This window comes from Mchenga conophoros, linkage group LG3 (assembly GCF_057382185.1).
Source record: "Mchenga conophoros isolate Kocher_MC1m ecotype Shallow Benthic linkage group LG3, M_conophoros_male_GT1.1, whole genome shotgun sequence".
Lineage (NCBI taxonomy): Eukaryota > Metazoa > Chordata > Actinopteri > Cichliformes > Cichlidae > Mchenga > Mchenga conophoros.
The window spans coordinates 34,065,970-34,081,137 of record NC_140528.1 but is presented as its reverse complement, the minus strand read 5'-3'; the positions used below and the strand labels follow the sequence as shown (position 1 = coordinate 34,081,137).

At 42.9% G+C, this 15,168-nt stretch overlaps 1 protein-coding gene across 4 annotated transcripts; it reads right to left on the bottom strand.

Annotated features, from left to right (window-relative positions):
• Positions 1 to 3,927: 3,927 nt before the first annotated feature.
• On the bottom strand, positions 3,928 to 15,149 carry LOC146578304 (myelin-oligodendrocyte glycoprotein-like). 4 transcript variants are annotated; one of them, XM_085258100.1, is made up of 5 exons: positions 15,050 to 15,149; positions 8,101 to 8,268; positions 5,405 to 5,746; positions 5,152 to 5,250; positions 3,928 to 4,477 (listed from the first exon to the last, which is right to left on the bottom strand). In XM_085258100.1, exons 2-5 carry the CDS (start codon positions 8,138 to 8,140, stop codon positions 4,440 to 4,442), a joined length of 519 nt encoding a protein of 172 aa, XP_085114226.1. In that variant the 5' UTR covers positions 8,141 to 8,268; positions 15,050 to 15,149; the 3' UTR covers positions 3,928 to 4,439. The 4 variants fall into 4 exon arrangements, with proteins under 4 accessions (XP_085114226.1, XP_085114234.1, XP_085114251.1 ...); XM_085258108.1 differs by lacking the exon at positions 15,050 to 15,149 and adding an exon at positions 13,752 to 13,882; XM_085258125.1 differs by lacking the exon at positions 15,050 to 15,149 and adding an exon at positions 10,461 to 10,542.
• Positions 15,150 to 15,168: the final 19 nt, after the last annotated feature.

Sequence of the window (15,168 nt, the reverse complement as noted above, 5' to 3'; positions counted from 1 at the left end):
CGTGGCACATCAGCCTCAGAGGAAACAGAACGAGGCATCCTCATTATTTAAATCATGATGCAATAATAATACTTTAATTAATAATAATCACAGTGTGCCTGTAGGCTGTACTGTGAGCTCTACACAGAAGGGGGAGTTCCACATAACCCGTGGCAGCTTGTTGTCACGTGACACCTCATTACTCAACAGCTAGGAAGGTGTGGGGGCGTGGCTTGTGCCTGACAGCATGCGAGCGGCCTCCCACAGGCCCGACCTTTCTGCTCCTTACAACAGGCTCGTTACTGTGGACTTATTTCGTTTATGTGGAATTATTATTTCACGTCACGGCCTTGGAAACACTGCTTTAAAACATCGCGTGGCTGTTTTTGATGTTACCGCTTCTTTTCATTACACGCGCCTGTGTAAAAGAAAATAACATCCTCTCGTGATTATTCCTGCTGTGGATCGTGGAGACTTTAATCACATTAACATTATGTATATTTATAAATAATATATGAACATCTTACTGGAAGAATTACTCCATGCAGACTGGTGGGTGAGCCTCGTTCACGCCCACCAGCAGAGAAAGAGAGCGAGCTCGTCTCTGCTGTCAGGGAGGAGAGAAAACAGGAAGAGGCTTCAGCTCTGACCCCCACGGGCTCTACTTTCTTCTACTTTTAACAGAAAATGTCATTTACAGCGCTAAGTGACGTCATCCTCACTCCGTTACTCACATGAAGAAAATATTCATACCGAAAAAGAAAAACAAGAAAAAGACATTTATTCATTAATAACGTTTATGAAAGAGGAGCCTTTTCTTTCTTTATTCCCACTGAAGCTTCTGTTGTGAATATCTCACAAAAGATTTAAAGATGTATGAAATGAGCTCTCGGGATTGGTCAGAATTAACCAATAAAAAGGTGCTAAATTTTAACCTCTTATAAAGATGGAAAACAAATTTAGTATTTTTATTTAATATATATGTATGTAGATATGTCATCCAGGGAAGGACGGACGTTGTTTTGCTGTGCTGTATTTTAATGTGAAGTGTACATATTTATTTTTTATATTGCATGCATTGGTTATATTTTTGTGCAGTGTTTTATTTAGTTTGCATGTTTTAGTTGCCGGCAAATTGTCCTGGAGAGACTCCGCCTTTTCCCCCGTTTTTACTAATTGGACACACCTGAAGAGGAAAGGAAAGGTAATTTACAGAGTGCTCAATGACACATAAAAGGGTTGGAGCCGGTGTTCAACAGAGGATGCAACACGAAGAATGCGAGACAGACAGAGGAAAGACACAGACGATCAGAGGGGAGAGCGAGAGACGATCAGAGAGTAGAGATGATCAGATGAAGCAGATGACCAGCGACTGGGGAGGAAAAGAGATTACCAGCGACTAGGGACGCGTAGCGGCAGTCAAGTGGCAATAACGACAAGAGCCAGCTCGTGCACTGCGGGAGAACAGAAGCAGTGAGACCGCGGTGCCGATTGCAGTTTAAGGAAGCGGCGGGCGGAGTTGAGAGCTCTGCCCTCCCAGGTAAGTCTTTGACTTATCCTTTTTATAAAGTAAACTGCCAAAGGAATTGTGACTGCCGCTCCCTCCCTTTCTTCAGTGCACCAGGACGTGGAATGCGAGGAGGAAGGCGAGGACTCTGCTGGGTTTCCCTCTTTTATTACTACGCTGGATTTCTTAGTTTTTCTGTGACTTTTAGGCCGTGGTGGATTCCACTGGACTTTTAATGTTGTGTGTTATTGATTTTTATTGTGTCTTCCCTTGGCCAAGGTTGTTTTAATTCATTTTACCTTTTTAACTATTTAAATATAATAAATTATATTTTTAATTCTACAGTTTTTGTATCGTGTGCTTTTCCCTCGGCGGCTCCACTGCTCTGCCCGCTTTGAGGAAGGTTTCCTTCCTTTTAAAAAAACACAAACCATCTTGGAAACATAATTAGCCTTTCCGCTCTGTCACAGATATATAGATATTTTACTGAATTAAAATCCATATCTAACGCTATCCCAGCTTCTAGCCGTGTGTAGAACAAACGTGATGATACAAAATCAGACAAACACGTCCAAACTCTGAGGCTGTTAAACACAAGCATGAGGCCAGAAACATCGGTGACCAGTGCGGGTATTAGAGGAGACACAGCCGTCTGTCCTCTCTGTGCTATTTATTCTGGACAACACGGATGCCAGTGTTCATCTGATTATTAATATTTAATATTAATAATTATTATAATTATGTTATCATTAAAATAATGAGCACTACAGCCATGCTGCTTTCAGCTGTCCAATAACGTTTGTAAGGACTCGTAGTCATAGTGATGATAATAAATATGATAAACACCGCTGACTCACTCTGGGAATTATTTATGGGAAATTATTACTTATGGGGAAAAAACATAAATAATTCAGTTAATACATTAATCAGTAAATACAAACATGTTTCGATTCGTGCAGGAAACCGTTTGAAAAATTGAAGGTAACTCAGCTGAGTGACGTGTGGTCTGCTGGTAGCTGCTGTCACGTAGGTGGAGCTACAGGCTTCACTGCGACATATGGAAGGGGGAGGGGCAGAGACAGACCAGCAGAGTGCAGGCGGAGCAGCATCACTTGGATCCTCCGAGCTGGAGTCCTGCTGTGAGACAGCGACAGCTGGCCAACACACAGCCAGCATGTACAGTCACACATGTCAGAGTGACTGGGCTCCAACAGGAAGAGCAATAAATAACAGGACGCAGCATTTATATCAGAGTAGAAACATCACCTGTGTATAAATGATGGTGTCAAACATATGGCCTGGGGGCCAGAAGCGGTCGCCTGTAATTCTAATTTGTACCAGCTGTGAAAAATAGAACAAGTGTAAAAAAAAAAAGGTTTAATTCAAATTTATCTGTGCAGAATTTTATTTTATCTTTTGCAGCAAGCACAAGACTGTGCCATGATTTTTTATTTCTTTTTTTTATTATTATAAAATAACATTATTAATATATCCATATTCATCCATGTAAACAGGGATTGTAACAGTATAACAGGTGTGCACCATCTCCAGTCATCTATTATTAATAAAGTGATTTCTTCCATTAAACGTATAGAAACATATTCTGTCATTGGAACAATTTTATCCCTAAACATGTAAACAGACTGCGACACTTCGCTCTGTTCCTCCATCCTTTCACTCTTCACATGTTCTTATTAAGTGTAATCAAGCTCGATCACCTCATAAGAGAAATTTCAAGACAAACAGTCACAAAGTGATTAAAATTGTGTAAATGAAAAAAGTCAAAGGACGCCTGCACAGTTGGGACGTCAGCGTCTTTATTCAATCTCCTGTGTTATGTTCGGTACCCAGAAGCATCACCATCTGAAACACTCGGGTGGAGGCTCGCGATGCACAAACTGCTGATAGAGGAACTTTTGACCTTAACAGGAAGTCCTCGTGTGTGACAGGAAGCTGATACGTGACTGAAAGTCCACAGTCCACAGCTTTCACCACAGTGCTGGACGTGGAGGAGTGATGGTTCATGTCAGAGCTGCTCATCACACTCACACATACTAAATGTTGTTTAACCACTGAAGCTCCAGGCTTATGTGTTTTTATTTCTCTGAGGTTTTTGGTAATGAGTATAAAAGCTCAGCATCATCAATGAAGAGAGAGTTATTCTAAAATGACGTTCTTGTATTTAGACTTTAGTTTTATTTTACATCATAACACAGTAAAGCTGTGATTATTAAGCAAAGAAAAAACACTTTATTCCTTTTTGTTACGAGGGTAAAAAATACGGTTGATGCTGCATTTGAGTTAATTGTTAACTGAGAAGCATGAGGGCACGTTTATCGTAGAGCTCGTAATCTTTACAGAGGTAGAAATGCAGGAGAGGACAGCAGTGGGAACAACCTCCACCTGAGAGGAGACGGGACCATCATATCATTGCCTACACATCTGATCTGAACACGCTCCGTCTTAGTGACTCAGTGTTTGTGTCTGTTTGATGTCAGTGGGGATAAAAACCAGAGGCTCTGATGTTCATGTGGACGCCTTTATTTCAGGTTCTGAGTGAACAGGAAGTTTCTGGACCAACAGCGTTAACAAAGGACGGCGTTGTAGCCGCTGTAGTCAGTTTACTCACAGAAAAACCTCTAAATTCACCTGACTGCTGTAGTATCTGATTGTTGCTGTCAAAAGTAAACACACTCCGTCTACAGAGAGGCAGAAAGCTTCAGCTGCTGTGAGGTGTGTGCCTGTGTCCACGCCTGTGGTTCCTACCAGAGGTCAGTCAGTCGTATCCTGTGCTCTCATTGGTCGCTTGAAGACTTCTTGACGCTGCAAATCACATCCCGTGTGCGTGATGATGCACTAAGAGCAGTTTGTCAGGCAGGTGTGTCTGTGTGTGGATCATTGTGTGTTTGTAGAGCGTCTCCTCTGTGACGTCCTGATGAAGGTCAGCTGTGCTTTACAGGACGTCAGCATCCCCGTCTTCACGTTCACAGCCTGAAGAAGTGAGAGGAAAACAGAGAGGTCAAACACACAGATGTCAGTGAGTCCACTCTGCTGTGTGAGCAGCTCTTCACTCCTGTTTCCACTGAGTCCTCTGACTTCAGTGATGACAGAGAGGACCAGACTGTGTCCTCTGGATCACTGTGGGACACCTGTAGCTGCTTCACTCTGCCCTGGATCAGCTGACAGCTTTGTAAACGTGTTTTCATGGGTTGGTTTGTTCCAAGTGAACTACAAACCATGTGACCAACTTCAGCGCCACAAAGAGGATTTACATGAATGTCGCGCTTAGTTTGCAGCTGGTACTGACTGTGCACGTCTATGCTGTTAGCTACCTCAGACTTACAGCATAGATGTGGTAGCTGATCACACTTACACACCATCAAGGAAGTTTTTTATATCTGGAGTTTGTTTAGAAGCAGATCTGGACCACGCCTCTTTCAGCAGCGCTCTTATCGTAGGTCAAACCCTGAATCTGACGCTTCGTAGTCGGAATGAGGAAATCGGATTCTGACACTCAGGAGAAAGCTCAGGGATATTTGCCTGTTCACTTCATAACTCACAACTCTTTCAGCTTCTGGAACAAATTTGTGGATCACAGTCAAGGAGCCACCAAAGGACACCTGCTAACCATCGGCATTATGGGTAGTATAGTAGGAGACACTCACCTGACATGAAATAGTGACAGAAATGAAATAAAAGAACCCCGGAAACTATAAGGACGAGAACCAGGAGAAACACGAGAGGCTCCCAGTATGACCACTGCTCTGTAAAGACAGACAACAAACAGTGTGACCTTTGACCTCTGAGTCCATGTAATCTAAGCTGTATTGAGCCAACAAAGTCCTTTGATTGTAAAGTAAAGACTACTTTCAGTGATGTAATCTTTATCAACAGCAGTCGCTGAAGCTTCTTGCTGACCTTTGACCTGCAGCTGCACATCTGTCAGTCTAATTTGTCCTATCCTCCTGTTTCTGACGGAGCAGGTGTAGGTGGCGCTGTCAGACAGTTGGAGGTTGGTCAGGTTCAGGCTGAGCTCTCCAGTTTCCAGAGCGTCAGTCTTCATGGATGTTCGGCCGCTGTAACGCTGGTTTTGATCTTTCAGTTCGTCTCCTTGACGCTGACGCTGGTGGACGGTTGGAGGACTGAGGTCAGAGCGACTCCACACCACCGAGGGGTCAGTCAGATTGAAAGTGTCAAACTGACAGGGCAGCATGAACGAGTCCCCCTCATACAGCTCCACACCAGAGGCATGCTGGGAAACTGTGAGGACATATAGAGAGACACCGTGTGTCATGTTTGAGGTAATAATCATGATCAGACCTGCTTACAGACGTCAGAGCAGACAGAATGATGATTACAAATGTTGAATTCATTTTCATTCATGCAACATGAATTAAACTGGAGAGGAAGCCCATCATCCAAAGATGCTAAACACAAAGCACATCAAACAGGAAAGCACAGGAAAGGAACAGAAATCTTCAAAGTAAAACAGGAAGTAAAGTGTAAAAGGGCCAGAGGATAAAAGGAAACCATTTACAAGCACAAGCAGAGTGATACAGGATTAAAAGTGAAAATGCTAAAATGCTAACAAAGGAATCGGGACGGGGGGTATCTTGTAGGCTGGTTTACAGGCACCGTCAGGCCTAGTGAGGGTGTCCCGCTACCCTCACTAATGAGGGTGATGGATGATGACACACGCATGCTGCTGATCAGCCTCGTCTGGGGGAGCTAATTAGGAGAGTCGCTGAGCGCCCATCGTTCCGTGACAAACCGTCGGTTCAATCAGTACACAAAGCCGTTGTGAAGTGTGTGGTCTGCAGCTTGTGTGAGGTTTCTTACGGCTGCATTTGTTGTTTCACGCAGGATCGCGGAAACAGGAGGACAAGCAAGCGCCAGGAAACAGAACATATTTTCAGTATAGTAATTATGAATTACTTTCAGTAATTAGCATAATGCAACACTTTTATGAACACTAAGGAATAATGTAAGTAATGTAAGTAATAGATTACTTTTTGGAGTAACAACCTCACCACTGACTGTGACCTGATACAGTCTGATGCTGTTCATGCAACCACCGTGCCAGCTAACAGAGCATATCCACCAGTACCTATGAAGACTCGTGCTAACCACTTTCAGATTCATTTGCATCTAAATTCTGTTTTTTCTTTCACTGTTGCAAAGTGCAAACATGACAATTTTCATGAAGTTAAAAAGTAATCTATTACAGCTTTAAAACAGGAGACAGTTGATTTAGCCTAAAATCTTGTGTTGCCTCAAGTCAGTCGCTGCGTTGATGTTTGACAGATTTCAATGAAAGTTTCTGGTTGGAGCAACAAACAGAGCTCAGATTGAGCTCTAACCAGACTTCAGGCTGACTCATCAGAATCAGAATCAGAATGGGTTTATTGCCAGATGTTGAGGTTTACAACATTAGGAAATTGCTGCGGTGCTTCAGTGCAAACAATAAGAATTAAAGTGCTATGTAGAAAGAAAGATATGTGCATGAGATATACATGAGATATATACATGAGAATAAGAATTATGAGTGCTACGTAGAAAGATATATACATGAGTGCAGGTGGTGATCAGTGCCAGACATGAAATGATGCAGTGAACACAGCGTAGGGTCATGTGTTAGTGGCGGGGACAGTCATGTGGTTATTGTTCATGTGTCCAACAGCAGAGGGGAAGAAACTGTTCTTATGGCGAGAGGTTCTGGTGCGAATGGACCGGAGCCTCCTGCCTGAGGGGAGCAGGTCAAACAGACTGTGTCCAGGGTGAGAAGGGTCAGCTGAGATCCGGGCTGCACGCCGCAATGTCCTGGAGGTGTACAGGTCCTGCAGAGATGGGAGTCTGCAGCCAATCACCTTCTCAGCAGAGCGCACAACACGCTGCAGTCTCTGTTTGTCCCTGATAGTGGCTCCAGCGTACCACACGGTGATGGAGGAGGTGAGGACGGACTCGATGATTGCAGTGTAGAATTGCATCATCGTCCGTGTTGGCAGGTTGAATTTCTTCAGCTGCCTCAGGAAGTACATCCTCTGCTGGGCTTTCTTGATGACGGAGGTGATGGTGGGCTCCCACTTGGCTCTTTAAACCTCTGTTCAGGTGCAAAAGTGTTTCTCCTGTTCCTAGTTTCCCTGTTTTTGTATGTTTTTAAATGTTTCACATCATCAAACTAATTCAGATATTAGAGAAAGATAACACAAGTAAACACAAAGTGCAGCTTCTAAGTGATTAAGGGGGGAAAACGGTGCCTCAGTTAAATCACTTTAAGTTTAGATTTAAAGCACTAAACAATCAGCTCATACAGGACAAAGAATCTGTTTAAACAGCTGAAGCACAAAGAGCCACGTAACAGCTGAACAAGGTTTACTTAACGCTGTTTCAGTATATGTAGGTCAGCAGGATGTGTGAGCCGAACTCACACAGAGAGGGTTACACACCATATCAAACTTCTTCACACATGGACCTGTGAGCCACGTTTCCATCTTTTCTCCAAAACTTTCAAGACTTCCATGTTTCTAATGAGCGTACAAACCTTGTAATAAACATGATCATCAACCTGCAGTGAGTGCAAACAACCTGCATTCAGACTTCAGAGCGTTTCTTACCGTCGATGAGGAGAAGCAGGAGCAACAGCAGCATCTTCATCCTCCTGTGAAGTCGACACCAGCACAGATGCCGTTAAACACTCGGACGCTCCTCTGCAGCTGCTGACGCACAAATCAAACGTTCCTCTCGGCCTCTGCTGTCTGTCTGTGGCAGGAAACCACCGAGAGCTGATATGAGATAAAGAAGCACCAGTTTCAGTGTTCGCTGCTCTTCATCAGTCTGAGCTGCTGTGGTGATTCTCCTGAACTCTCATCTATGTTTTAATCGTTTCATCTTTATGCATATTTATATGCAGCACATGTTTTAGCCTTCAAGTTTCATTTTTTATTTTCATTTTAACTCCATCAGCTTATCTCAGCTCCCAGCAGCAAAGCTTTGGTCTGACACAGGTTCTCTTCATGCAGATGTAAAATTTTACTGTGTTTGTTAAACTTCAGTCTGAGTCTTTCCACTGCAGGAGCTACATCTATTTGTATTTTAGAAAAATAGAGTCCATGAGTGACTCAGACATCAGCACTGTGAAGCATCTTCAGCACACAGTCGAAACCAGCGACTCACACTGGAGGTGAATGTAATCTTGCATCTATGCGGGTCAGCGATCCTCGAGAGGAGTGAAGACAAAATGTACAAACTGACCTCAGTTCCTGGATCAACGAGGTCTGTGTTCATTATGCAGTAAGTAGCAGCTCAGCCTGATGCTGCTGTTGCACTTTGAATTTATCCTGTGGACAGTTTTGGGATCGGCCTCGTTGTGAGTCCACATCAGTGCAGTGACAGACTTTAAACTTTCACTCACCTCCACCACCACAACCAGGGCATGCTGGGAAACCGTGAAGACACACAAACAGCAGCATGCTGTGGATTTCTTCCACAGAGCACACAGTGGACTGAAGGTCAAAGGACCTGCAGAGCCCAGAGAGCTTTTAGAGAATGAAGGTCACAAATTGTGTGTTTAACCTGAAAGACAGGACTGAACTCTTAGGGACCTCACAGTCCAGAACACGCTGTCTTCTTTTTCTTCTCTGTTATATAAAATATTGACGTGTGTGTAAAACCACAGCAGTTGATGGGACCCATCGATGCATCGACACTACATTCATGCTGAACCTTGATGTGTGTTAGAAACCAGAGAGAAATCCTGGATATGATGAACCTGCTCCATAGTTCAGGCTCTGGATCAGCTACAGTTTTATTTACTTATTTGTTTTTATTTATTTATTATCAGCTGAGTGATGAGGTGTCATGTGACCACCGTGTGCTGTGTGGAGCTGACAGCGCAGCCTACAGGAGACCCAGTTAAACCTTTATTTATGAAATCATTATTATCATAATGGTGCAGATTATAATTACACATGTCAATAATAATATGAGTTGTTGTGTTTTTAATCTCAGATCATAACTCAGCTGATTGCAGCTGTCACTGACATGCACACTGAGCGCAACATTTTAATGCAGCTCTGCTGGAGATGTGAGAGCATGTGCATGTTGTCTGCTGGTAGCTGCTGTCACGCAGGTGGAGTCACAGCGAGCTCCCGTGAGCGGACACAGACTGCACATATAGGAGAAGATGGGAGCTGCAGCAGGAGAAACAGCCCAGCAGAGTGCAGACGGAGCAGCATCAGTTGGATCCTCCGAGCTGGAGTCAGAGCTCAGACACGGACATGTGCAGAGACCGGAGCAGCCAGCTCCAGCAGGTGTCCAATTCATGTAATAAAGCCACAGCAGCGCTCTGACTTTATTTTTAGATTCTTTCATGATGTGGAAAACCTGAGATTAATCTTGGATTTGTTTTCTTCACACACATCCTGGAACAATCTGGAGCTGTGTTCGTGGGCTTTGACAGGATCCTGTCTGTAATGATAATAAGCGGCTGTGGGACTGTGGCACACACGTTTCCATGGCAACAAACACAGAAAAACGTCAAAGCTTCCCCGTTATCGCCTCACAGCGTGTTCGTGTTCACACGTTGTGTTTTTAATGTAATCACAGTATTCCCACGGACACGTCGCGGTGCACCTTTCACTGACTCGCTAGATCTCAGGTTTATCTGTAAATTTATATTACACATAAATACACATATTTTTGTGGCCTAAAGGTTTTTTTATTTTCCTCAATTTTAATTATTTTAGTGGTAAAATCATAATTTTCCAACCTAAAAAATAATAATAGAGTTATAATGTGGTTTATGAGCGCATAGGAGGTGACATTTTCATTTTCTTTAGAATATGTTGCATAAAGAAAAATAGCTCTGTGACTTCATAAGAAATCTCTCTGGTCAACAACTTCCAGACTGAGTATTTGGTGGATATGCTCTGAGTATTCAGGATACAGGCGGACAAAATGGTGATGGCTAACCAACCTGATATAGTGTCGGACAAACAGAGGATGACGGCCGTAGTGATAGATGTACCGAATGACAGCAAAAGCAGGAAGAAGGAACATGAGAAGCTGGAGAAGTACCAAGGGCTCAGAGAAGAGCTGGAGAGGATGTGGGACGAGAGGGGCATTATATTGTTTTATTTCATAAAGGTAAGTTGAGCATTTGTACTGCATCACTTTAAAGGACTGTCTCCTTCTCTGTATGAGATCTGTGAGTCTGTTTTTCTCTGGCTTCCTTTGATTTGAGTCAGAAACAACAACCTCACACCGACTCCATTCTGACATCCGGTGGCTGTTCTACCCTGTTTGGTGCCCTGGGCGAACACTCCCTCTGGCCTCTGTTGTGGTCAGTGCTATCCTCCATGCTGTTGCATGGTGGGGCAGCAGGTTGGGGGTCACAGATGCCAACAGACTAAATAAACTGATCCACAAGGCCAGTGTTGCACACTTGGATTAAGATGAATTGAAACCAGTGTAGCTTTGTGACTTAGTTTTTAAACTCAAAGGCTAATGCTCCTTACAGGAAATAAACATAAACAAAGGATAGTGTGATTCACCAGTCTTCATTCGCTGGTACTGGTATAGATCCACAACAGCGCCACTAGGGTTGCCAACCGTCCCTTAAAAAACGGAATCGTCCCGTATTTAGAAACAAAAGTACACGTCCCGTATTGAGCTAATAAGGGACGCACTTTGTCCCGTAATACAGTGAGAATCAAAAGTAGTCTATAAATGTTAATGGAATTAACGCTTTGTTTGAAAACATAACTCCCAGCCCCTCTCCTGCTTTGTGACCAATGAGCTGACAGCACACTTATGACAATTCGAGTATGACAATTCAGATTACGGCTAATCTCATTGGTCGAGGAAAGGTCGCTTACGGAGAAAATACCGGAAGACAACAGATGACCACAACAAGAAGCATGGCCAACAGGGAAACAAATGCCGACACTGCGGTGCAAGTCTCGGATGACAGTACACCTAAAGCTGGACAAACACTGTGCGATTTTCAAACTGCACGATTGACTCGCAGGGGTTAGAAGTTCATAGGTCACGATGCAGGGTCTCACACTATACGGCCCGATGCTCTGATGCGACCTGAGATAAAACGAAGGTTATAACAGACAATCTGTCGCTCGCTCTCTCTGTCTCTCACTCACACACACACACCACCACCATCAACTTTGCTAAATTGCTAATGAAAAACATTGATCAGGCAGCTGTGATTGAGCAGCAGTGTAGATCCAACTGTTTTCACGGTTGTTGTGGTCGTGATAATTTTGTGAGGCCACATCGAAAAGGCTTGGATGAGCTTTCCAAAGTTCTACAAGTTGTGCCTCCATCGCTTGTGTCCAGATCACAGGCTGCACTGCCGAGCTGCTCCATCTTTTTCACCGACGTTTACGTGTTTGCACGTGAGCAGTGTGAGCGGCTGCGGTGACCATCTCACGAGCGATTGATGATCGGGAGCTGCTCGAGGTGTTAATCGCGTCTCGTTACCCCACGTATACTACATGATGCACGATGAAGGCCAAAATCGGGCCGATCACCAAATCGGTCGCACGACTCAAAAATCGTCTCAAAATGGGCCAAAAATCGCACAGTGTGAGCCCAGCATTAGAGCAGCAATGTTTGTTCCCCTCAGAGAAAGAAAAAAAGGCTGCAAGTACAGGGAGGAATGGGAAAAGGAAAACACCTGGCTGGAAAAGTGCACTATAACACCTATAAAGCGCACTGCACTGTGTGCCGGTGTTGTGCCAAAAACTGATTTCCAATGTTTCTGTGTATTTTTTATGTGTAATATCTTTACGTATGTTGGTAAATAGACTTCGGTGAACAGGGTTTACAAAGGGGTTATATAGAGAATTTAAAAATTATCCGTTTTTCAAGTATATTTACAACTCTGTGTTATTGTACTTACATTATAACCAATCCGGTCCTTTATCCCCACTTAAAATATTTTACAGAACTATTGTAATATTTGCTGCCATTTCTGCTGTCCTCGTGGCCAACTTACTCTTACAAAAGACATTTTAATGTTAATGAGATTTTTTTTAACTGCATAAATAAAGGTTATATAAAAGTCACTGCCAAAAACTGATTGCGGCTTCTACCTTGTTACACTAATGTTGTTTGTGGCTCAAGATGACTTTATGTCATCCATGAGGGATGCATTTGACATATGTTTCACATAGTATAGCCCAACAAGTTACTTATAGCAGTTTAAATACGAGCAATCAGTTTTTGGCACAACACCGGCGCACTTTTTCCATAGGCATGCTTCTAGTGGTGGGCACATGAAGAACATGAGGGGCGTGAAAGCTCGGGGAACCCTTTACCAATTTCTTGTCCACCAGGCCACGGCAGAAGCACATATGGTATGTAAACATTGGTTTGCTTTTTTAAACCCTCTGGTTAAGGTTAATATGGGCATGTGCAGTGAATATCAGCGCTATGTGGCCAGAAGTGTGATAATATAATTTATTTTGTGTAATAAACAACTGCAAGGATAGATGATTACAACAAATAGATCACTATTACATAAAAGTAATACATTGATGAGTAATGATGCGTAATCATGGGAACAAGTGGGTTTACAAACAGGAGCAGCTGATTAGCTTTAGAAAAGCTGAAATAATACCTCAACTGAAGCCAATTGTACTAAATGCACTAAATGTGCACAGTTACAAGAATGTTTTTGTTGTATTGCTTTCTATTAATTTATATAATTTTAAGTTAAGCAGGACAGAGTTCTTTTAAAGAAAGATTTACTTATATTCTCAAAAGTTAAGCATGACAGGCTTCTGTTTAAGAAAGAGACCTGTTTTACTGTGTTAATGTTGTCATTTTGAGCTAAAAATAAATGGCTAAATGATCATTTGTTTCCTATATGGTCATATCACAAAGAATATGCATCTGCTTAAATCAAATTCAAGTCAAATGGTTAAAAAATAATTTCACACAAAAAAAAAAGAGCTACCACACTGGGAAGGGTGAAGACAACTGGGTTGCCCGGCCCTGGCCACGAGGTGTCCCTTATTTATTTTTCAGGGAGTTGGCAACCCTAAGCGCCACGAGGTTTCCACACAAACTAATTATTAGCTCCAGATGCTAATCATTAGCTTCATGGCTAATTCACATCTCTACCAATAACTTATATACTAATGACACATAGTGGGGATCAGTGGCCAAGTTTCCCACATCCACATCAACCCTGTGGACTTATCTTTAGATACATCTCAAGTTATTTTCCTATATTGTATCTGCTTACCTGCAAATGTATAGACACAGTGCATCGTTACACATTTGTACAATCTCACAGCTCTTTTAGGCGCACTGCTTTATGGTTAGTGGCTGGACTGATTTACTCAGCTAGAGCTGCTCGTTTTAGGGGATACTCCCTCTTGTGGTACAACGGAGCAATAACTACCCTGATTGATTATTTTACAACAACCAAAGAAAATGACATATTTGAACAATCAGAACATAAAAAAATATAATATTGTAACTAAAAGATTATGGCAGGGGTGTCTTGTTTTGTCTTTCTTGTCCTTGCACCAGTAATGTTGTGCAGCCCACGAACACAGTTCAACCGTAACACTAACACGAAATCATCAAACTGTAAATTACAAATTATAAACAGTTATTGATCCATTTACCACGAGTCCTAAAGCGTATATTTATTTTCTTACTCTTATATTTATTGTTTGTTTGCTTGCACTGCTGTAACTGGAGCCTCGTCGTCTCGTCTCTCTATATGCTGGACTGTTTGTAGCGGAGACGACAATAAAGTGACTTCAGCACAGCAGCAAGCAGGCGCACCGAGGGCTCTCGCGAATTTCGAAAAAAGAAAATCGGTACAAATTAGAAGTCTGTATCATGGTGTCTGCTATTTTTGTGTTTGTCGCCCATATCAAAAACCACCACTGACTATGTGTGTTAGAAGCCAGGGAGAAATCCTGCATATGACGAACCTGCTGCGTAGTTCAGGCTCTGCATCAGTGTACAGTTTTATTTACAGCTGGAGTTGTGACAGGATGTGCGTGTTGTCTTCTGGTAGTGCTGCCACGCCGGTTAGATCTCCGTAATCTGCCGTGAGAGGCCACAGACTGCACATAGGAGAAGATAGAAGCTGGAGGAGGAGAAACAGCCCAGCAGAAAGCAGATGGAGCAGCATCACTTGGATCCTGGAGTCAGAGCTCAAACACAGACATGTGCAGAGACCGGAGCAGCCAGCTCCAGCTGGTGTCCGGTATAAATTCATGTAATAAAGCCACAGCAGCGCTCTGACTTTACTTCAGTGTGAAGGTTCATTAAACACCCGAGAGTTTGATGTGCATAGAAAATGTCTGCTTGTTCGGAGTAATACTTCTAATGATGATGATGATGATATCAGCGGGCACCAAGGACGCGTCGGCCTGACTTTATCCTTCGCACGAAGTAAGCGAAGCATAAAACATTAAATATTAAAAATGAGCCGCTTTATATCCAACAAACAACAAAAATAATAATTATTCATGTTTATTCGCTGATATTAAAAAGATTTTCCTGACCCGCGTGGGCTCTTACCTTCATTTCTCCAGAGTTTAGAGTCTTTGAAAGCCTGAGATTTATTTTCTTCACACACATCCGTGAACCATCTTGAGCTGTGTTAGTGGGCTGCCTGTAATGATGCGTGGATGTCATAA

Coding starts and splice junctions, on each gene's coding strand:
- LOC146578304 (XM_085258100.1), bottom strand. CDS start 8,140: ATGAAGATGCTGCTGTTGCTCCTGCTTCTCCTCATCGACG. Junction 5,747..8,100: donor CCTGCTTCTCCTCATCGACG/GTAAGAAACGCT, acceptor ATGTCCTCACAG/TTTCCCAGCATGCCTCTGGT. Junction 5,251..5,404: donor TGTGCAGCTGCAGGTCAAAG/GTCAGCAAGAAG, acceptor CTGTCTTTACAG/AGCAGTGGTCATACTGGGAG.